The sequence below is a fragment of the Nyctereutes procyonoides genome, unplaced genomic scaffold (genome assembly GCF_905146905.1).
Source record: "Nyctereutes procyonoides isolate TBG_1078 unplaced genomic scaffold, NYPRO_anot_genome, whole genome shotgun sequence".
NCBI classification, from domain to species: Eukaryota; Metazoa; Chordata; class Mammalia; order Carnivora; family Canidae; genus Nyctereutes; species Nyctereutes procyonoides.
Genome location: NW_026575047.1, coordinates 43,303,878 through 43,323,665, shown reverse-complemented (window position 1 = coordinate 43,323,665; position 19,788 = coordinate 43,303,878). Strand labels below are relative to the sequence as shown.

Sequence of the window (19,788 nt, the reverse complement as noted above, 5' to 3'; positions counted from 1 at the left end):
TTTCTTTGTAAGGAAGTTGTGGTTTTGAAAACAAAGTATTTTATTCCATGAAAAATATATCTTAGACCAGAAAAGTGGTATACAGAGTTTTACTTCTTGTTTTGTAATAAACTACCAAGAAACCATTCACATAATAATGTTGATAAGTTAGCACACACACATATATATAAAAATAAATCTCACTGTGTGCTGTGCCCTGCCTGCTTTGGTTGACCATCAACCAGAGGGAATACCAGACATGCGGTAATACTCAGTAGTTTTAAAAATAATAATGATGGAAGGTTTTAACTCACAAATGGATGCATTTTCCTTGTCTTGAAAGAGACTGACCGCTTGACAGTAAGCAGGGCAGGACCTTCAACACTAACAACATTTTCACAAGACTTTTCTTCCCCAAGTGAGATAGTTCTAGATGAGTGACCCACTAAAGCACAGCACTTGAAGGAACTCACTTGCATCTTTCTGAAAGCTCAGGAAAGTGGCACAGAGGCACTCAGATATTTTTGTTACCTGTCCCAGGGACACTTCTCTTATTTTCTGAAATGGATTCATTTGATTCCAGAGAGAACACTAACAAAATACTCTATGATTTGAGGCCTGAGTCTGGGGTAGGAGATGTTCTCTTCCGAATTCTCTTCCTTGGAACATCAAGTTAGGAGTCAAGTCTAGAGGCATCACTTTCTGTTTCTTTTTAAAAGGAAGAGATTCAAGAAGAATGAATGAGAAGAGAGGTCACAGACTGGAAGATATTGGCAAAAGACACATCTTGAGAAAGGACTGTTACCCGAAACATACAAAGAACTCTTAAAACTCAACAATAAGGAAACAATCTAATTTTAAAATGGGCCAAGCACCCTAACAGACACTTGCAGAAGTTACATATTTGGTAAATAAGCATATGAAAAGATGCTCCATGTGGTATGTCATCAGAGAAAGGTAAGTTAAAACAACAAGGAGACACACCTATGACAATGGCCAAAAAGCAGAACATCAAGGACACCAAATGCTGGCCAGGATGTGGAGCAACAGGAGGTCTCATTCACTGTTGGTGGGAATGCAAAATGGTACAGCCACTTTGGAAGGCAGTTGGGCAGTTTTATACAAAACCAAACGTGTTCTTACCATACGATCCAACAATCACACTCCTTGGTATTTATCCAAAGGAGTTGAAACTTACATCCACACAAAAATCTGCATGCAGATGTTTAAGGCCGCTTTATTCTTGTTGCCAAAACTTGAAAGCAACCAAGATTTCCTTCAGTAGGTGAATGGATAAATAAACTGTGGTATATCCAGACAATGGGATCGTATTCAGCACTAAAAAGACATGCACTATCAACCCATGAAGAGACATGAAAGAAATGTAAATGCACATTATTCAGGTGAAAGAAGCCCATGTGAAAAGGCTACATACTGTATGATCCAACTATACAACATTCTGGAAAAGGCACAACCTTATGGAAACAACAACAACAAAATCAGTGGTTTCCGGGGATTGGAGTCAGGGAAGGGCTGAGTGGGCAGAGCACAGAGGATTTTTTAGGGTAGTGAAACATCCTTGTATGATACTATTTATAATAGATGCATGTCATTATACATTTGTCCAAATGCATTGAGTGTATAACACCAAGAGTGAGCCCTAAATTGAAAGTAAAGTACAAGTTTGGGGTGACAATGATGTGTCTACAAGGGTTAAACAATTATAACAAGTGTATCACTCTAGTGGGGGGTGGAATATTGGTAATGGGGGGAGACCAGGCATGTGTAGGGGCAGAGTCATATGGGAAATCTCTGTACCTTCCTCTCAGTTTGGCTGTGAACCTAAAACTGCTCTGAAAAGATTAAGTCTTAGGGGCACCTGGGTGGCTCAGTTGGTTAAGTGTCTGGCCTTGGCTCAAGTTGTGGTCTCTGGGTCCTGGGATCACGTCAGGCTCCCTGTTCAGCAGAGGGTCTGCTTCTCCCTCTCCCTCTGCCTGCTGCTCCCCCTACATGCGCGTGCTTTCTTTCTGTCTAATAAAAAAAAAAAAATAAGTCTTAAACACACACAAACATACACACACACACACACACAGAGGGAAGGGAAAGAAAGAAAGAAAGAACTGGGTTAGCACAGAAGAGAGGAGGCCTTGTTACTGGCCAACGTAGGACAGCTTGACCTTAAAAGCCTACAAAAAATAATTTGGCCTGAAAAAAAATGTGCAGTGTCATCACCTGAGAAGATCTAGGCCTGAATTTAGGTGGCTCCTCATTATCAAGCCATCAGTTTAGTAACAATAAGAACTATTTAATAATAATAATAACAAGATATCTCATGCACCTATTACATGCAAGGCACTGTTTTATGAAAGTTAAATGCATTGAACTCACTGAAACCTCACATAACCCTTAAATTAAAGCCTGTGGTCATCTCCATTTTGCAGGCAAGGAAACGAAGGCATAGAGAAGCTAAGCCATTTTCCCCAAATCACCCTGCTAGGAATTGGCAGAGCAAGAACTCAAACCCAGGCCACCTGGCTCCAGCATGCATGCTGCTCCATTATGTCACTGCAAATATAATTTGTGGCAAATGCTGGGAAGGATAATGTCAAGATACAAAGTAGCAAGAACTAACAGTTGTTCAGGACTTATGTAGAGCTGGTTGCTCTACCAACTTTATCTAATTTAGTTCTCATCAAAAAAAAAAAAGTACCATTACCCTACTTCACATACGGGAAACTCAGAGAATTTATGACTTGCCCAAGGTCACTAACTGACAAATGATATAGTTAGTGGTCAAATCATAGTGGCCAGACTCCAGGGCCCACCCCATCATCTATGACACCATGTTACCTCTCTGTTGGAAGCAATCTATGGTCCTCTAAGCAATCTATGGGGTTGCTTGATGACATGGAAAGAAGTCCTGTCCCATGGCATGACCTCTTTTCCAAAGACCATGTAGGAGAGAAAGGTAGTATGGTGGAGCAGAATGAGTAGAGACTAAAATCAGACAGACCTGGATTGAAATCTCAGCTCCAGCAATTACTGTGTAAACTAGAATATAGCTCTCTGAGCCTGCTTCCTGTCGTGTACAAATGGGGTAAAACTCCTCTAACCACCATGGTGACCATGAAGGTCAGATGAGATGGTGTGTGGAAATGCTGGACCCTGGAGACCATTCCACCATCTACTGCCCCAGATCCATTTCCTTGACCACAAAGGGAGCCCCAGAAGTCCATCTCTGGTCTGGTAGTTTGCATGTCTTTCTTGGGCTGAGTCATAGTGTCTTCTTGGTAAATACTGAAAACAAAATTGCACAAGCATGAGCTCTCCAGATTAGGACCCCGTTCCCTCAACTCCCAGCAATTGCCCTGGGAGCCATTAGTAGCTCCAACTGTGCCATGACTCTATTAATGAGGTTGCCAGGCACCTGGATGGCAGAGAGACCAAGAGGGCATGAAATCATTCCTGACATTGCCAATTCGGCCTAATGGGGACCCAGGGTTTCAGCTGAGAATACCACAAAGCAAATCAATGCTTTGGAAATATTTAGATAAGTTAGGGGCTGTATGCTTTGGTTTGAGTTTGTTTTTTGCCCTTATCCAAAAAAAAAAAAAAAAAAAAAAAAAAAAGGATTTTTTGCCCGTATCAAAAAAAAAAAAGGGATTCAAACTTAAAAGCACAGAGCAGAATTTTTAAAATAAGAATACAATTTTAAAAGCAACTAAAATTTTGTTGGTGTTTAAAAACTTCAGGTGATAGCCTTGCTCCTCAAATCATTCCTTCTACTTGTCCATACTCAAGTCTCTTCTGGTTCCCTAACGATCATATCTGACACAATCATTTTAAATGGCCCTTTAGTTAGGCAGAAATGGATAAAACAAATTTTAAAAGCTTCCAGGAGCAATTCTTTATTGCAAATGTTTTCTTTATTTTATATCCCAACCTTATTTATAGTGGCTTTATATCAGGACTGGCAAACTATAGACCATAGGCTAAATCCAGCCCTTTGTCTTTTTTCATAAATAAAGTTTTATTGGAACAAGTTATGCCCATGTGTTTGTGCATTGTCTATGACTTCTTTTGCACTACCAAGGCAGAGTTGAGTGGTGGTGACAGACTATCTGGGCCTGCAGAGCCTAAAATATTTAGTATCTGGGTCTTTATGGAAAATGTTACCAACACTGCTTTTTTTTAAAAAAAAAAAAAAGGATTTATTTCAGAGAGAGAGAGAGAGAGCATGAGGGGATGGGCAAGGAGAGAGAGAATCTGCAGCAGACCCCATGCTGAGCATGGAGCCCAACTCAGGGCTCAATCTCATGACCCTGAGATCAGGACTTTGAGATCAGGACCTGAGCCAAAACCAAGTCAGATGGTTAACTGATTGTACCACCCAGGCACCCTTGCCAGCACTTGCTTTAAAGCAAGTACTAGGGAAAAGAGTTATATAAGATATTTCATAGCACACTTATCTCTACAGTAATTAAATAAGTCTCTGTGTTTGTTAATGCCTGTGTGTTCTGCTGTGTGAGTCCCTTGAGAGGCAAAGACTATGTCAATCTGATTCAATATTTTCTCCCCAAGGCTGAACATAGAGACTGGCACACAGTATACATGTAACAAATATTTGTTGAATTAATAAACTAAGTTGCTAGATAGGTTTTGAGTTCTTGAATGTTCTTAAGAATATGACTTACATCAAGTTCTCAATGTTTGGCAAATAATCAACTGCATGGACTTTACATTTAGAAGTGGATATGTTTGCAAGATGTTTAATGATCAAGACAAACCCTTGTCTGTATTATGATGAATCTCTTGTATACCATGCCATTGGTGACCTTCCTCTCTCTAACTTAAAATCCTCTTTGTCTCATGTCCTGATATCTGACACTTTGACTCTGATGGTGCCAGTCTCATTACTGACTTGCAAAGCTGGTCCTCCATCCTGTGGAATCCATCTGTCCTTCACAGTATGGTTCCCAATGGCCTGCAGGGGTTCTAGGGGTAAGTTCACTCCAGCATGCATCCCCAAAGTACATGGGTAGTCAGCCCAGTAACATCTACATATAAGAGAAACTGGTAGCAGATGCCACTGGATTCTAGAAGGACACAGAGAGGGCTAAGTGGAACAGGCCTTCTGGCCTACCACTCACAAAATGTGTTTGTCATTTGGATATGGTTTAATATCCAAATGGGAGATGGCTTAATATGAAGATGAGAGAGGTCTGACTCTCAAAAAGGCACTAGGATTTGGAAAAAGAAACAAGAACTTGAGAGTCAGACAGACCTGAGCAGGGGTTCAAGCTCCAGTACTTACTAGCTGGGTAAACTTGAGCAAATTAATTGTCTCTGAGATAAATTTACCTTAAAGACAAATGGATGTAAAGTGAGAACATTGCAAGGGCATTGTGATTGATTTAAGGCACCCAATTGTGACAGGTGCTATACAAATTTTATTGCTCTTTCCCCTTCATGATTTAATACCACAGGAGAATGATCTTTGGAAATTTCTACTTACCAAGCATTCCTTTTTTGGAACTGGACAGACACATGTCCTTCTCTGCACTGGGCAGGACGAAACTCACCACGAATACCTCCACTCCATCAGCCATCAGAGCCAAACCCAAGACAAAAAAGAGGATCCACTGGAAACGTCCATGGCCACACTCATCAATGATGGTCTCATACTGGTGGGCCAACTGCTCCTCATCTTCCATCCTCTCGGCCATCAGGTCAGCCTGGCCCCGAAGGCCATCTGCCCTGGAGGGTGCCATCTTGGCCTGCTTGGCCTTGACATCATCTGGGTGAGGGATGCCCTGGTACTCGCCCTCATAGATCTCATCCTCCTCGTCATGGCCTTCTGTAACATCACTCTGTGCATCCTCCTCTGGGTTGGACTCATTGCCACGATAATAGGCATCATTGGGGGCATAGCCCTCATAGTTGTCCTGATACTTGTAGTCATCCATTCCTTGGTTCCGGGACTGCCGGGTCGCCTCTCGAGCTATATCCCTTGCACTGTGGTAAAGGTTTGGGCTATTTCGATAACCATCATCCATCGTATGTGCAGAGGTGTAAATGAAGAAACTGTGTGACTTCTTGGTTGATTCTCCCTCTTATCTCCCAAACAGAGTAGATTTATCCAAAAACAATGTAAGTATCCTTTTGCATTCGATGTCTATTGGAAGTCTTTGGAAAGTTTCAAATTCTGGTCTGGTCTCCTTCAGTGACCCAGCAGTGTTTTGTTTTGTGGGGGAAATGTTGATTAGAAATGGGGCCAGCTGTTTTCCTTGACAAGGAGCCCACAGGACTTGGCAGCTTGCTGGCAGGCCTGATTTGTTCTGCTACTGAAGGTTATGCCCTGGGAGTACAGAGAAGAGAGAGAGGAAGTGTTACAAAATGCAGAAATTATGAGAAAATACTCTCAGAACTAAATATGTTTACCAATGCCAGTGCTTCACGTGTTAAGTGGAAGAAATCTTGATTAGACATTTGGATTCGTATCAAATGAATAAAGACTGAATCAGTGAGACAAAGTGGAAGGAAAGAAAGAACAGTGGTCAGAGAAGCCCTTGGTGGTATTGATTAATCTATGGAAAGGGTCAACTCTTACACAGGAAGGAAATAGAAAGTGGGCAAGGGAGTCTCAATATAAGACAATTTGTGTTACTTTTTTTTTTTTTAGATTTTACTTAATTATTCATGAGAGACACACAGAAAGAGACAGAGACATAAGCAGAGGGAGAAGCTGGCTTCCTGTAGGGAGCCTGATGTGGGACTTGATCTGAGGACCCAGGGATCATGACCTGAGCCAGAGACAGACACTCAACCACTGAGTCACCAGGTGCCCCATGTGCTACTGGTTTTCTGTTAGAATTTATCAAGCCTTTGGCAACAGGACAGGTTTATTACAACTCAGCTTCTGTTAAGAAAATGGCCAGCTTTTCTAACTTTGTTATGAAGTGCCTATACGATTTTACATCTAGAAAGGTGTGGCAAACATCGAGGACCGTTTCTCCGAAGGCCCAACTCACTTGGAGACTCAGCACTGTGGGTCAAGGACCACTGTGACCTTGAACTTGGCTGGAAAAGCTGCTGAAGACTCAGAGCCAGAGAGCTTGATTCCACCACATCAGACCTGTGTGACCATGCTCACGTCTCTCTGAGCCTCCATTTTCTCATCTGTAAAATGGGGATAACAATACTAGCCAACTCATAAGGTCGTTCATAAAATGCTTGGGACAATATCAGACCTGAGTGGGAAACACTATTTAAGCCTTGACATTGTCACTCTTTTTTTTTTTTCTAGTCTCAATTATGGAAACCAGGACGTAGTGCTATCAGAGCCAAAGTCAATCTCCGTGGCCACTTGCTACAGAGTGACTGGCACACTCTGTCCCAATCACATCCTTTCAAAACACAGCTCTTACGAGGTTTGGAGCCACCACCACATGAAGTGTACCATGTGCCAGAAACTGTGCTAAAATGTGCCACATCCCTTCTCCCTAATTCTCACAATGATCAAAACGAGAAGAAAATATTTGTACTTTATTTTACAGATAGATAAACTGTGGCTCAGATGGAGTTAGGTCAAGATCAAACAGCCAGGAGTCAACGCCAGACCTGCTGATTCCCAAAGTCAATTCTTTCCATGGCACCCGTGCTTCCCAAATGCTATTCAGAGGGACTGTCACATTAAGTCACCTGGAGGACTTTAGAATACAGATTCCCAGCACACACAGAGGCGCTGGTTCAAGCTCAGGAGTCCAAGTTTTCACACAGCTCTCCAGGGCAACACGGAGCCCCACCTGCTCCCTGAGCAGCCCTCAGGGGCAGAGGCAAGGCCCATCCCATACACCTGACCCCACTTTAGCTCTCTCTGGCTGCCAGACGCCTTCACTGGAACTGCCAGAAACCCACTCCCCAGGTCAACCCACCTGCTGTCATATATACGTGCCTTTACAGGTCAACCTGTTCCATCTGAAATCCACACTGATCTGTTGCCACATTCAGCAGATGCCACCCCACAATGGACAGGACACACTCATCCTCGCGATGCTGACGGCACAGCCCTGGGCCCCCTGCCCAAATGCCTACCTGCCTGGCTCTCCCCACCTTCAGCCCTGGACAGTCTCCAGCTCTGGAACTCATGTGACTCAAAACCAAAACACACTTCTGGGTGATGCCGGAGACCAGTGGTTCTCAGACGAAGGGTGGGCCCAAACCACAGCGGCTTGAGGCACTTATTAGACACGCAAACCCTGGAACGCCTCCTCCAAAGCCTCTGAACTTGCAGAGCAGTGGGTGAGACCTGGAAACCTACATTTTCCACAAACATCCCAAGGACTCCAGGGGACACCCCTCTCAGAAACAGTGTCATAGGAGCCAGCAAGAAAGATTTACTAAGGACTGATTCTCACTTTATCTTTTCAGACTTCCACCATGTCTAGTAAATAAATTTGTATTAGACCATGCTGGCCTGAACCATGTCAGATTAATATTCTAAATGTTTTTATTATATCCATTTAGGAACCACAGGAAGAATATAAATCACATGTAAACAGCATGAGAGTTTCACAGAATGCTATAAAAAAAAAAAAACAGAGAAAGAATGCCAACTGCCTGAGATCTGGTGTGTTATTTCCATCCTGGGGGCTCTGCAAAAAATGTCATGAACCAGAAATGATAGATTTGCAATTCTAAAAGCACATGTGGGAAATGTCACAAGGGGCAGAGGTCCTGGGATTTGCTTTGTGGAAAGAAACGGATCTTCGTTGAAGCTGATTCCACTTATCTGATCCAGTGAAATGAACTGCTGCAAATGGCAAGCGCAGTAGAGTAGACAGGAATCGCTGTCGGGTGTTGTAGGGTTGTTTTCTCTTCCATTGAGAAATGCCAAGTTATCTCTCCAGGAAAGCTTTTCGTAGAGAATACAATCTTTAATCACTTTCAGTGTTATGGGTTGAAAGGTGAATCCCTAAGAAGGTATATTGAAGCACTAATCCCCAGGACCTCAGAATGTGACCTTATTTGGAAATATGGTCTTTCTAGAAGTAATTGAGTTAAGACGAGATCATTAGGATGGGCTCTAATCCAGTATGACTGATGACCTTATACAGAGGGGAAATTTGGACTCAGATACTGATCTGAATAGGGGGAAGATGACATGACACCGGGAGACTGCCACCATCAACAAGCCGGGGAATAACTAAGGCTACCTGAAGCTAGAGGAGAAGCCTGGAACAGTTTCCCTCACTGCCCTCCAAAGGAACTAATTTTGGATTTCTAGCCTTCAGAACCATGAGACAGTGAATTTCTTTAAGCCACCCACTTTATGGTACTTGGTTAAGGCAGCCCCAGCCAAGAAACTAATGAATTCAACATTACCCTAACCAGCAATAACAAAAGAAGCACGAGAGCCATATGTACAAAAAAGCAAACTCATTTATCTTCACAGCCAGTAGTGAAGCAAAACCATTCTCTCCATTTCATGGATGAAGAAAACTGAGGGTTAGGGAGGAATAAAGAATGTGTCCAAGTTAACATGGAGAACCGATGTCAGGGATTAGATTTGAAGCAGGTTCACAGAGAACCTTAAAGAGGTGGTACAAGGGAGAGAGACTGAACTCCAAAGAGACAAGTCAAGGTCACACATTGAGTTGCCTGCAGAGCCAAGAGTGGCATCAAGCTTCTGATACCCTGGTTAGGCTTTGTGCACTCATCGTCCACAAAGGTCCCCCAGGACCTTTGGTGCTTCAGACATTGTAATTAATATGATATGACTTGAGCCCCATTCTCAAGACATCCACCCCTCATGGAAGAGTTAGATAGAACAATGCAGTAATAAAAATGACAATCTTAATTATTAATAATATTATCTTTTATTTATCAAATACTTGCCTTGTGGCTTTGTGCTAGGTACTATGCTAAGTGTATCAAGTGTATCCTGAATATTTAACCAGGACAACAACCCTACGAGGCAAGGAGTATCATTACAAACTCATTTCACAGTGAACAAGACTAATGCTAGGACATCACAATCGTAGGCTCTCCCAAGGTGGTTCAGAAGAGGGACGGGTTGTTTATGTGCTGGGATGTGCTAGCATCCTAGAAGCTGGGGACTATCAAGGGCAGGAAAGGGCTCAGAGAAGCCAGAAGGGAGAGGAGGCCATTGCACACTGGAGAACAAGGATCAGTAAAGTTATGGAGGAGAACATGGCTTAACTTGTTTGGGCAGCAATGAAGCACCTGCCTATAGTGGATGATCCTAGAAGGGAGGCTTACAGGCGATACACTGGGGGAGGGAAGATCAGTCAGTCTGCATACCCTGCTCTGGGACTGAGAATTTTCCTCTGAGCAAAGGGAGCCATGACTGTTGTTGAAGTGGGCAGAGCAGTGTGTCACGCAGAGCAGGGATCTAGAAAGATCTCCCTGGTGGGGATACATGGCCTGGTTTCTAGGAGAAAACCTGTGAAAAATGAAACTAAGTAGAAGTTTTCATGGAGGGGAGGAGTAAAAGGATAAAAGGTGGGGGCCATGAGAAGAGGAGGACAGATATGAGGAGACTCCCACAGGAGAGTAAGTGCTACATTTCCTGTCAGCTGAGAAGGAGAAGGTGAGGTGACTAGGATGGTGGTGACTCTAGGGAGGGGTGCAACTCTAGCCAGGAAATCTTTCCAGAATGCTCCAGTTGCTGTATAATGAAAACAAACAAAAATATTTTTCCAGACTTCTTTCAGACTGCCTTTTTGGTGGGGTGGTGGGACACAGAGCAGAGTGGTTCAAAAGCACAAACTGGTGCCAGAGGGCCCCAGTTCAAGTCCTGACTGCCACGCCCTATGACCTGGGCACAAGCTCTTAACCACTCTGTGCCTCAATTTTCTTATCTGTAAAATGACTATAAAAGTACCCACTTGAGATAATCCATGAAGAGCGCTCAGCCTGGTGCCTGGCGCAGATGTGATTGATGTAAATATGATATAATTATCGTTGTTGTTGCTGTCATTATGATCATTATCTGACTGAGCATTGACAATTAAAATGTAGCCAGGATCTCAGCTTGAGCCCAGCCCAGCTCTGCTTGAGATGTGGGGGTCCATCTGGGCCACGCTGGGGAACCAAATACAAGAGAAAAACAAACTGACATTTAGCTCCTCCTGAAAACCACTGCTCTCAGACGCATGCCAGCCCTAACCACGTCAGCCTCTTCTCTCACCTCTCACATTCTCTGAACCTCAGGGTCTGTGCTATTCGACTCAGCATCACTGTGTGGTAAACCCTTATGTGTAATTAAATATCACGGAGAACAAAGCTAAAGATAATATTATAATAAAATAATGTAATGCTTCCCAAAATGTGTGCTCCAGAATGTTAGGCCTTTCATAAGCTCATTTCAGGAGGGGTGAGGGGAGGAGGGGGAGAAAATTGCAAGAGCAAATAAGTTTAGGAAACATGGCATATCCTATTCACCATTCTCTTCTGGAGATTAAAACTGTACATTTCTATGTTAAAGTCTGTGAAAGGGATGCCTGGGTGGCTTAGCGGTTAAGCGTCTGTCTTCGGCTCAGGGAGTGATCCTGGAGTCCCGGGATCGAGTCCCATATCGGGCTTTCTGCATGGAGCCTGCTTCTCCCTCTGCTTATGTCTCTGCCTCTCTCTTTCTGTGTTTCTCATGAATAAATAAATAAAATCTTTAAAAAAAAACAACTCTGTGAAAGACCTAATAGATATCTATTTAATACCACAATGAGCTGTACCACATACCCATTGGAACAACTCCAATCAACAGACAGACAATAGCAAGGATGGGCTGGGATGTGCTGAATCAGAACCCTCAAACATGGGGCTAGGAATGAAGAATGGTTCAGCTCCTTTGGAAAATAGTTTGGCAGTTTCTTAAAATGTTAAGCATGCACTTACAAAATAAGCCAGCAGTTCCATCCTAAGAATCTACCTGGGAGAAATTTTAAAAAAATAAAAAACAAACATATGCCCTCTCTAAAGACTAATACAGGAATGCTGATAATAGTATAATTTATAATGGCCCCAAACTGGAAACAATACAAACATCCATCACAAAATGTGGTATATCCAGGCAATAGTATAATCATCAGCAATAAAAAAGCACAAGATACTGATACATACTACAACATGGATGAACCTCAAAAACATTATGCCAAGTCAAAGAAGCCAAACACCAAAGGCCTTATATTATAGTATTCCATTGATATGAAATGTCCAGAACAGACAAAAATCCATAGAACCAGAGTGCAGATTATTGGTTGCCAAAGGGAGGGGTGGAAGTGGGGATTGACTGTAAGTAAACTTCAGGAAATTTGGGTTGGGGGAATGACAGAAATGTTTTAAAACTGGATTGTAGTGATGGTTGCACAGCTTCATAAGTTTACTAAAAAACCATTGAAATGTACACTCATGAGTGGATTTAATGGTGTATACGTTATACCTCAATAAAACTGGTGTTCTTTCCCTCACCAAAATAAATCCATTTAACTTGTTGAAATCAGTGTTTCCCATAATCACCACCTCTTTTTCCTCGGAACCTGTGTTAACATCCATGGAATCCAGGCTTTTCCAAACAGTTACACACTGATTTTGTGCCTATAGTTGTAGGTATATTCATCCTATGATTTTCTCGTGTCTTGAAAGCCCACTTGGTGAGCATCCCAAAGTCTACTTGCATGTGGGACCAAGAGCTTCCTATTGGAAGAGAGAAGTGAGGAGCACAGCCTGGTCACAGCCCAATGGGTCACAACTGGAGGAAATGCATAACTCAGATTTTTCACCGGATTCAGTCAAATCTTGGTGATGTATCAAGAGCCTGGAATGTAGCAACTTCAGCGCAAGCAATAACAAAGGATGGTCCCCTTAGTAAAGATACTAACGTCCTCAACACTCACCCCTGGAAAGCTGGGCACACTCTCTGGCCCCATTGGCAGGAATCACCAGTAGCTGTACCCTCAAGTGCAATTGGCTTTGAAGGGAGATTCACTCTAGTGAGTCAGGGCAGAAGAAAATGGCAGACAACCTAGACCAGAAGGACTAATACACCAAGTCATGAGCTAGACTTGAGCACCCCTGAAATTATTTGGCAGGAATTTAGGGGGAACTGAGGCATATAAAGGTTTGTGAGTAAATGTTATTTGAGAATCTTGCTGTAATTCTATTTACATGAACAAGAGGTAGGGTAGTGAACAAACTCCAGCGGGTAGTAGTCAGATGTTCAATGGGTCAGTTAGCTTTGCAGGCACCTTTTCCTTAAGTTTCCATCCTAATTGTGTAATTCATATAAAAAATGAGTGCTGAGAGAGGTCAGGAGGACTCAATATAAAACATTGTAAGCTGGGTAAGAGAAAGATCACCAGATCACTGGATAGAGGACCTGAGTTAAAGTCCTATCTCTTAGGGCAGCCCGGGTGGTTCAGCAGTTTACCACTGCCTTCAGCCCAGGGCGTGATCCTAGAGACCGGGGATCCAGTCCCACATTGGGCTTCCTGCATGCAGCCTGCTTCTCCCTCTGCCTGTGTCTCTGCCTCTCTCTCTGTGTCTCTCATAAATAAATAAAATCTTTAAAAACAAAACAGAACAAAAAAACAAAGCAGTATTTAGAACATCAAACCTGGAAAACAAGCATATATTAAATAATGTGGAATAGGAAAATAAATGTTCTCATACTCATACAGTTAAATATTACCATGTTATAAAAATTATGTTCTTTGAAAGACTTATTAAAAAAAGAGAAGAAAATGATCGCACTATAATAGTAGGGGAAAATGCTAAGCAAATCATATATTCATATCATTTTACCAGTAGTTTCCATAATATTATATATTACAAATATGTATTTTTATTATGCAAATGTCTCCAGCAGGGTGATTTGTTAAGATGTTAATGTTTGCCTGGTACTCCCTGAAATGCTAATTTTCTCCCTCTTGGCTCCTCTGTGTGCTAAAGGCAAGTAATGTTTTCCATGGTGTGGTCCTCAAATCACCTGCAGGAGAATCATTTTGTGCCAGATAAATACAGATTCCTGGACCCCATTCCAAATCTTCTGAAACAAAAAGGGGACAGAAATCTGTTTTGCTAGCAAGTTCTCCAGGTAATTTGTGCTTACTCAAGGTCAAGAATCTCTGCCCTATGTTCTTCCTTCCTCAGGAAGCAGGTGACATTTATGTGTGCTATCGATTCAAGGGCAAGACCAAAGAAGGCTCCTACCCAGTCTTCACACAATTAGGCCCTCCAGGAGCTAAGCTAAAAGGGAAGACAACAGGTACTGGTGTTTTGACATGTAGATGAGGTGCCCAAGCTCTGGGAGAGGGGAACTCTAAGAAGCAGGAAATGAGTTCCCTGAGAGGAGACCCCAGTCCCTCTTGTAGGCATCACTCTGGATGGGGAAGAGCTTGGACATCTATGGAGACTATTAACCCTGCAGCCTTGAGACCAGCTACGTGGATCGCACCCAGTCGTACAATCCGTAAACAGAAACAAGAATTGTTGAGTGGTGTCACTGTATTCATCCACACTAAAACTGCCTAGCAGATGGTGCAAAGCTGGCTCCTGTAGGCAGACCTGAGAAGCAGCAAGAACAAGGACCATGGTGGCCATAGCCATGGGCTGTGAGCCAGGCACTCCCTCTGTTCAGGGGACCACGTAAGTGGTCCAGCAGAGCAGGAAGGAAGCTTTAACAAAGAGTGATAATGGCCATCTCATCAACACTACTTGCGATTTGATGAAGAAAAACACTTTTAACGCTCTTTCTTGCCCTGGGTAATGTTATAAAGCAAATTCTTGCCCACCACACACATTTTCAGATACCAGCTTTGCTTCTTATAAGCTCAGAAAATCAGAGCTAGTTATGTAACCTTTAGGCTGCAGTTTCTTCATGTGTGAAATGAAAAGAATACAGATTTTTATTCATTGGGTTGTTATGAGAATTAAATGAGTCAATATGTTCAGAAACCTTTGATAAGAGCTCAGTAAAAATAGCTATTGTTATATCAATGCCCAACACATAGATCTGCATTTCTACATATTTACTAACCTCTGCAGCAATGCATAACAGGGCCAAAATGACAATAAGAGCCTTACCTTCACCCTACTATTTGAGCAGCAAATCTGCAGCCTTTGAGGTGAGACCTTCTGGATGTTTAGCACTCCACTCTGCTGCAACCCTGCCCTGAATCCTCACCCCCAACCCTCACTCCCAGACCAGGGTCTTGACCACCTCTCCCCACCACCCTATGTCAGCTCCCTTCTCTGGGGATCCTGACCCTGACCCACATCCCTGTAGTCATGAGCTAATATTGTGCTCCTAAATGATTGATGCCCAAGGCTGGCATTTCCCAAAGTGGAAGATGCTATATCTTTTGTGGGACCTGACATCATTTCAAAAGATGTTCAAGCATAGCATTAAATACCATTGAATCACAGAGAAGAAGGGTGATTGTATTTTCAATGTTCTTTCAATCCCTTTTGATAGTCAGGGACATCAAAATCTTCTTTGGGGGACCAGTACAGTTCTACCACCTACCTGCTAACTAGTGAATTGCCCTTTTGCAACAAAGTGAGAACCTTTTGCAACAAAGTACAAACAAGATTAGCTTTGTAGCCTTTAGCAGGGAACAGTGTCTGGCTGAACATCAGTAACATAACACTGTGTTGTTTTCATTGTGTTTGTTTTTATAGTTACCCTATGGTTACAGGAGTGATATAGTTTCCTTCCTAAGTAAAGGTATTCTGTTAATAAGAATGAGTGGATTTTTTTAATTAAATGGGAGTACAGGTGATGTTTGATCTTTACCAGTGATATGGTAAAAGCCTCAAGAATCATGCATGATTGATGGAAAACTGGCAAATACCACCCAGACAGAAAATGCTGTCTTCCAAGTAGAAGGAACGCAACATTTTCTCACTTGAGTACTAAAAATGTATCATCTCATTTAACTTCACAACACTGCAAGATGGATATCCTTATTTCTCTATTCCATAGAAGGAAAAACAAGCTCAGAGAGGTTAAGGCACTTGTCAAGGTTATACAGCTAGTAAGTTCGAGAGTCAGATTCAAACTCTCCATCTACACTAGGCTTCTGCCCCCTTACCCTTACTTCCTCTCCTGCTGCCAGCTCAAAAAAACCTTACATGTGCGCAGGAATCTATTGGCTACTACTGAGAGGGCCTGCCCACCAGACAACTCAGAGCCCCCAACCCAGGTCCTTGGGATCTGGGTTCCTCTATTCTATACCAGAACATTCTTCTACCATCCCACTTTACCTTACAATCAGGCACACTCAACAAAGAGTATATACTGTCCATGAACAACTGAGCACAACCCTGGTATGTTCACTTGGAAACACACGTGCCCAAGTAAATGATCAAACTTACAAAATTATATAGTGAATCCTGCAAATGTGGATGGAAAATTTTCCCATTCTTGCCTTCTGGGTTCTTTGGCTGACCTAATAATTGACATAAGATAGATTAACAGGAAAAAAAAAAACAAATTTAATTTTGTATGTAGAGCAGCACTATAAAAATATGATACTCACGTGACCAAAGCAGGCAGCTTTTATACCTTTTAGACAAAGAAACAATAAATTTGTGAAGAATTGACCAGATGAAGGGATTTGATCTTGGGATAGTAAATTAGTTAAGAAGTGGTAAGTGTTCTTCACACAGCCCTCTTGGCCCTCAATCCCCTATGTTTGGAGACAAGGATGCCTTCTAGCTTCCTGGTACAAGGAGCATATCTTTCACAAGGGGGATTTATTTCCTGCTTTCAGAGGAACAAAGGAGAATCTGAGGATCCTTCTTGCAACAATTCTTTCTTAAGTAAGCTCAATTCAAAATAATCAATAGGCCAAGGCATCTTTCGGGGTGGCATATTCTGTTCTTCTTCGGTGATGCCAAATTATCTAATGATGTACCTGCAAGGGAGCTGATGGGTCAAGAGGGAGTGCAGGAGGATTCTGGGAGGATGGCTGGAGATAAATGTGGAAAAGAAGTTAGAGCCAGACTGGGAAGGTCCTTGAGTGACAACAGAGGGTATTCAACTAATTGATGGAGGCTAGAAGAAGAGAAAAGAATGGCAGCAAGTTTTGTTTTGTTTCCTGAGAAGCAATACTTCTTCTGGAAAGAAAAGAGCTGTTAAAATTGAACCCCTTTGCTACACAGATCCACCAGGAGCCTTAGAGAACACAACACAGAGCTATCTAAGGGAACATTTATAGGTAGGTCACGTTGCTGGTGGACTTCAATCTCCCAGAGCAAGAAGAGCTATTAGAACCTGCTGCGCCTTTCAGACACATTTTTGTCCTTCCCCAAATAGATGTGATTTAAAAACAGTTCTCCTGGTTGAAAGACAGGCTTGAAGAGAAGGAACAAATAGTTTAGACAACTACAATAATAGAATTGAATATAACTTTGAAGACTATCATGGCCATCATCAAAGAAAGCCAGAGATCCCCTCCTTATGTGGCCCACAGATTTTGCCAGCTGACCCTATTTATTTGCTTTTAACTTTTGACATGATGCCAAACAAACAAGGTCTGGAGTCATGCCCTGCGCTCCACCCCACTGACACAGCCTTGTGCATCGCTCAACTGGATTCCCTCGACACAGTCAGCCCCCTTCCACGCAGCGTGACTCAAATCTCTTAAGTAGCTTCTCAAGACCTTCAAAACACTGTCCTTAATTTGCCCTTGAAAGACCCTCATGAAAATCCATCCACCTCCCTGGCTTCATTTATTCCCTTCCTGGTAGCCCCATCCTAGGGGATTAGCCCTACTGAATTGTCATTATGATAGTCCTGATTTCATGAGTACTTTGGGGGGCTCCTATATTACATGGTAGGTGCTGGGTGCCAGGTGCCATGAACCCCAAGGAGATTATAACAAGCTTCTGCCCTCATAGCCCTCATATTCTAGCTGATTGAAATTTTACCAAATCTAAAAACAACAGTCTTTCTGTAAGGATAGAGTCTTCTTTTCACCCATGAGCTATTCTCCATCTTTTGCTTTGTTAGAACCTTTGCAAATCTACCCCCAAAAAAGTAAAAATACAGAACTGGCATGAAACAAATATGTTACTCCAGGAGAAGATTCTGGTTAAAAGTCTGGATCTCTAAAAACTTTGTAGATATAGATCTGTGGAGAACATAAAGACTGGCAGATGGACAAACTGATGGAGATGATATCAAGGAGAATCCAAGACCTTCCAAATGTGCCCCAAAGGCAAGTCCGAGAGCCAATACAGCCGGGATGGGCACTTCTGGTGCCCTGATGCCCTGATTGGCCTGTGCTCTCCTCTTAGCCTTCCTGTATGGTTTTTTCTTGAAACTAACCAGCTTTTTGCTACATTCTAGCCTTGTAATGACTCAGGTGCCCAAATACCTCCTTCTCCAGAACGGCCTGCATTTCCCATCCTCTGGGGCTGGGGCCCATGGGCTTACCCCAACACTGCTTGGCTAGGGTCTCCTGGTCCCTGCTGCCCAGTTATGGTTCCACCCTGAACCCCATCAGCCTGCAGCTCTCCCAGTGTCAGAAACCTCCCCACACCTCTCACTTTGGGGAAAGCATAAGTAGAGGCTCATAGCTCGTCTTGTACTTATCAGTCCCATGTATTTCCCTGAAATAATCTTTTTTTTTTTTTTAATTACCTCGGTATGTCCGAATTCCTGTCTGCATCTCCTCATTATCCTGGAATTACTCAGCCTCTGGGTGTGATGGGCCCTCTGGTTCTTCTCCTTCCCCTTCCCCCACTCTAGTGTATTTAGTCTCCATAATTAGCACCCCATCCCCTTCTCTCCATCCTCCAGCCCCTAATTCAGCTTTGGCAAAGTATAAACTTTGTAATTAGAAAGGGCTAAAATGTTGCCAGGATTGCAAACATATTTAGTGCTGCAGCCTAGCGTTTTGTACAGTTCTGGGCTCTGCTCCAAATCCTAGAGTAACAGGGAAAGGATGGGGAGAGGAAGAAACCCTTTAATGAGCTCGTAGTATATGTTGGGAGCTTTCTCACACAATCTCATATAATCCTCACGAAGTCTGAGGAGGGAGTGCTTGGGAAACAGGAGCTCAGAGAGGTCAAGGGCATTGCCCAAGGTCACAAATCTGGAGAGAGACCATGCCATACCTCACAGCCTCTGCAGAGCTCTGCGGGTTTCCCCACAATATCACAGAACACCGCATATTATCTGTCTGGCGTCTCTGGCTATTTGAGGGATGCATCTTTGACGTACCCTTTTCCACTGTTTGGCTTTACTGTTGAAATTACTCCTACATATTTGGCAAGGACAATTTTCAAATGATGTCAATGTTTCAAAGAACTCTAGTTAAACCACCAAAAACAGTGTTGTCCCCATTGCTTACCCTCACAGCTGACCGCCTAGATCACTAAGTGCCTTGAGGACAGGGTCCATCTCACATTCATCTTTGTCTCCTAGCAGGTGGCAGAACTTTGCATTGATAAGCCCTCAATAAATATAATATTGCGGGGACGCCTGGGTGGCTCAGTGGTCGAGCGCTGGCCTTCATTCAGCCCAGGGCATGATCCTGAAGTCCCAGGATCAAGTCCCACATCAGGCTCCCTGCATGGAGCCTGTTTCTCTCTCTGCCTATGTCTCTGCCTCTCTCTCTCCCGCTCTGTGTCTCTCATGAATAAATAAATAAAATCCTTAAAAATTTTTTAAATAAATATAATATTACAAAAGAAAAATAAAGAGGATACTGGACTCCTGCCCAACTGAAGCCCAGAGCAGTAGAGACCCAGGTAACCTATCACAGCATCCTTTAAACTGCC

At 42.9% G+C, this 19,788-nt stretch overlaps 1 protein-coding gene across 1 annotated transcript in view; it reads right to left on the bottom strand.

The window, feature by feature from the left end:
• SV2B (synaptic vesicle glycoprotein 2B) overlaps positions 1-19,788 on the bottom strand; it is a 181,415-nt gene that overhangs the window by 67,264 nt on the left and 94,363 nt on the right. The window contains exon 2 of the mRNA XM_055325942.1: positions 5,495-6,337. Coding sequence (XP_055181917.1) covers positions 5,495-6,035 — 541 coding nt within the window. The 5' untranslated portion in view covers positions 6,036-6,337. The remainder of the gene's footprint in view (positions 1-5,494; positions 6,338-19,788) is intronic.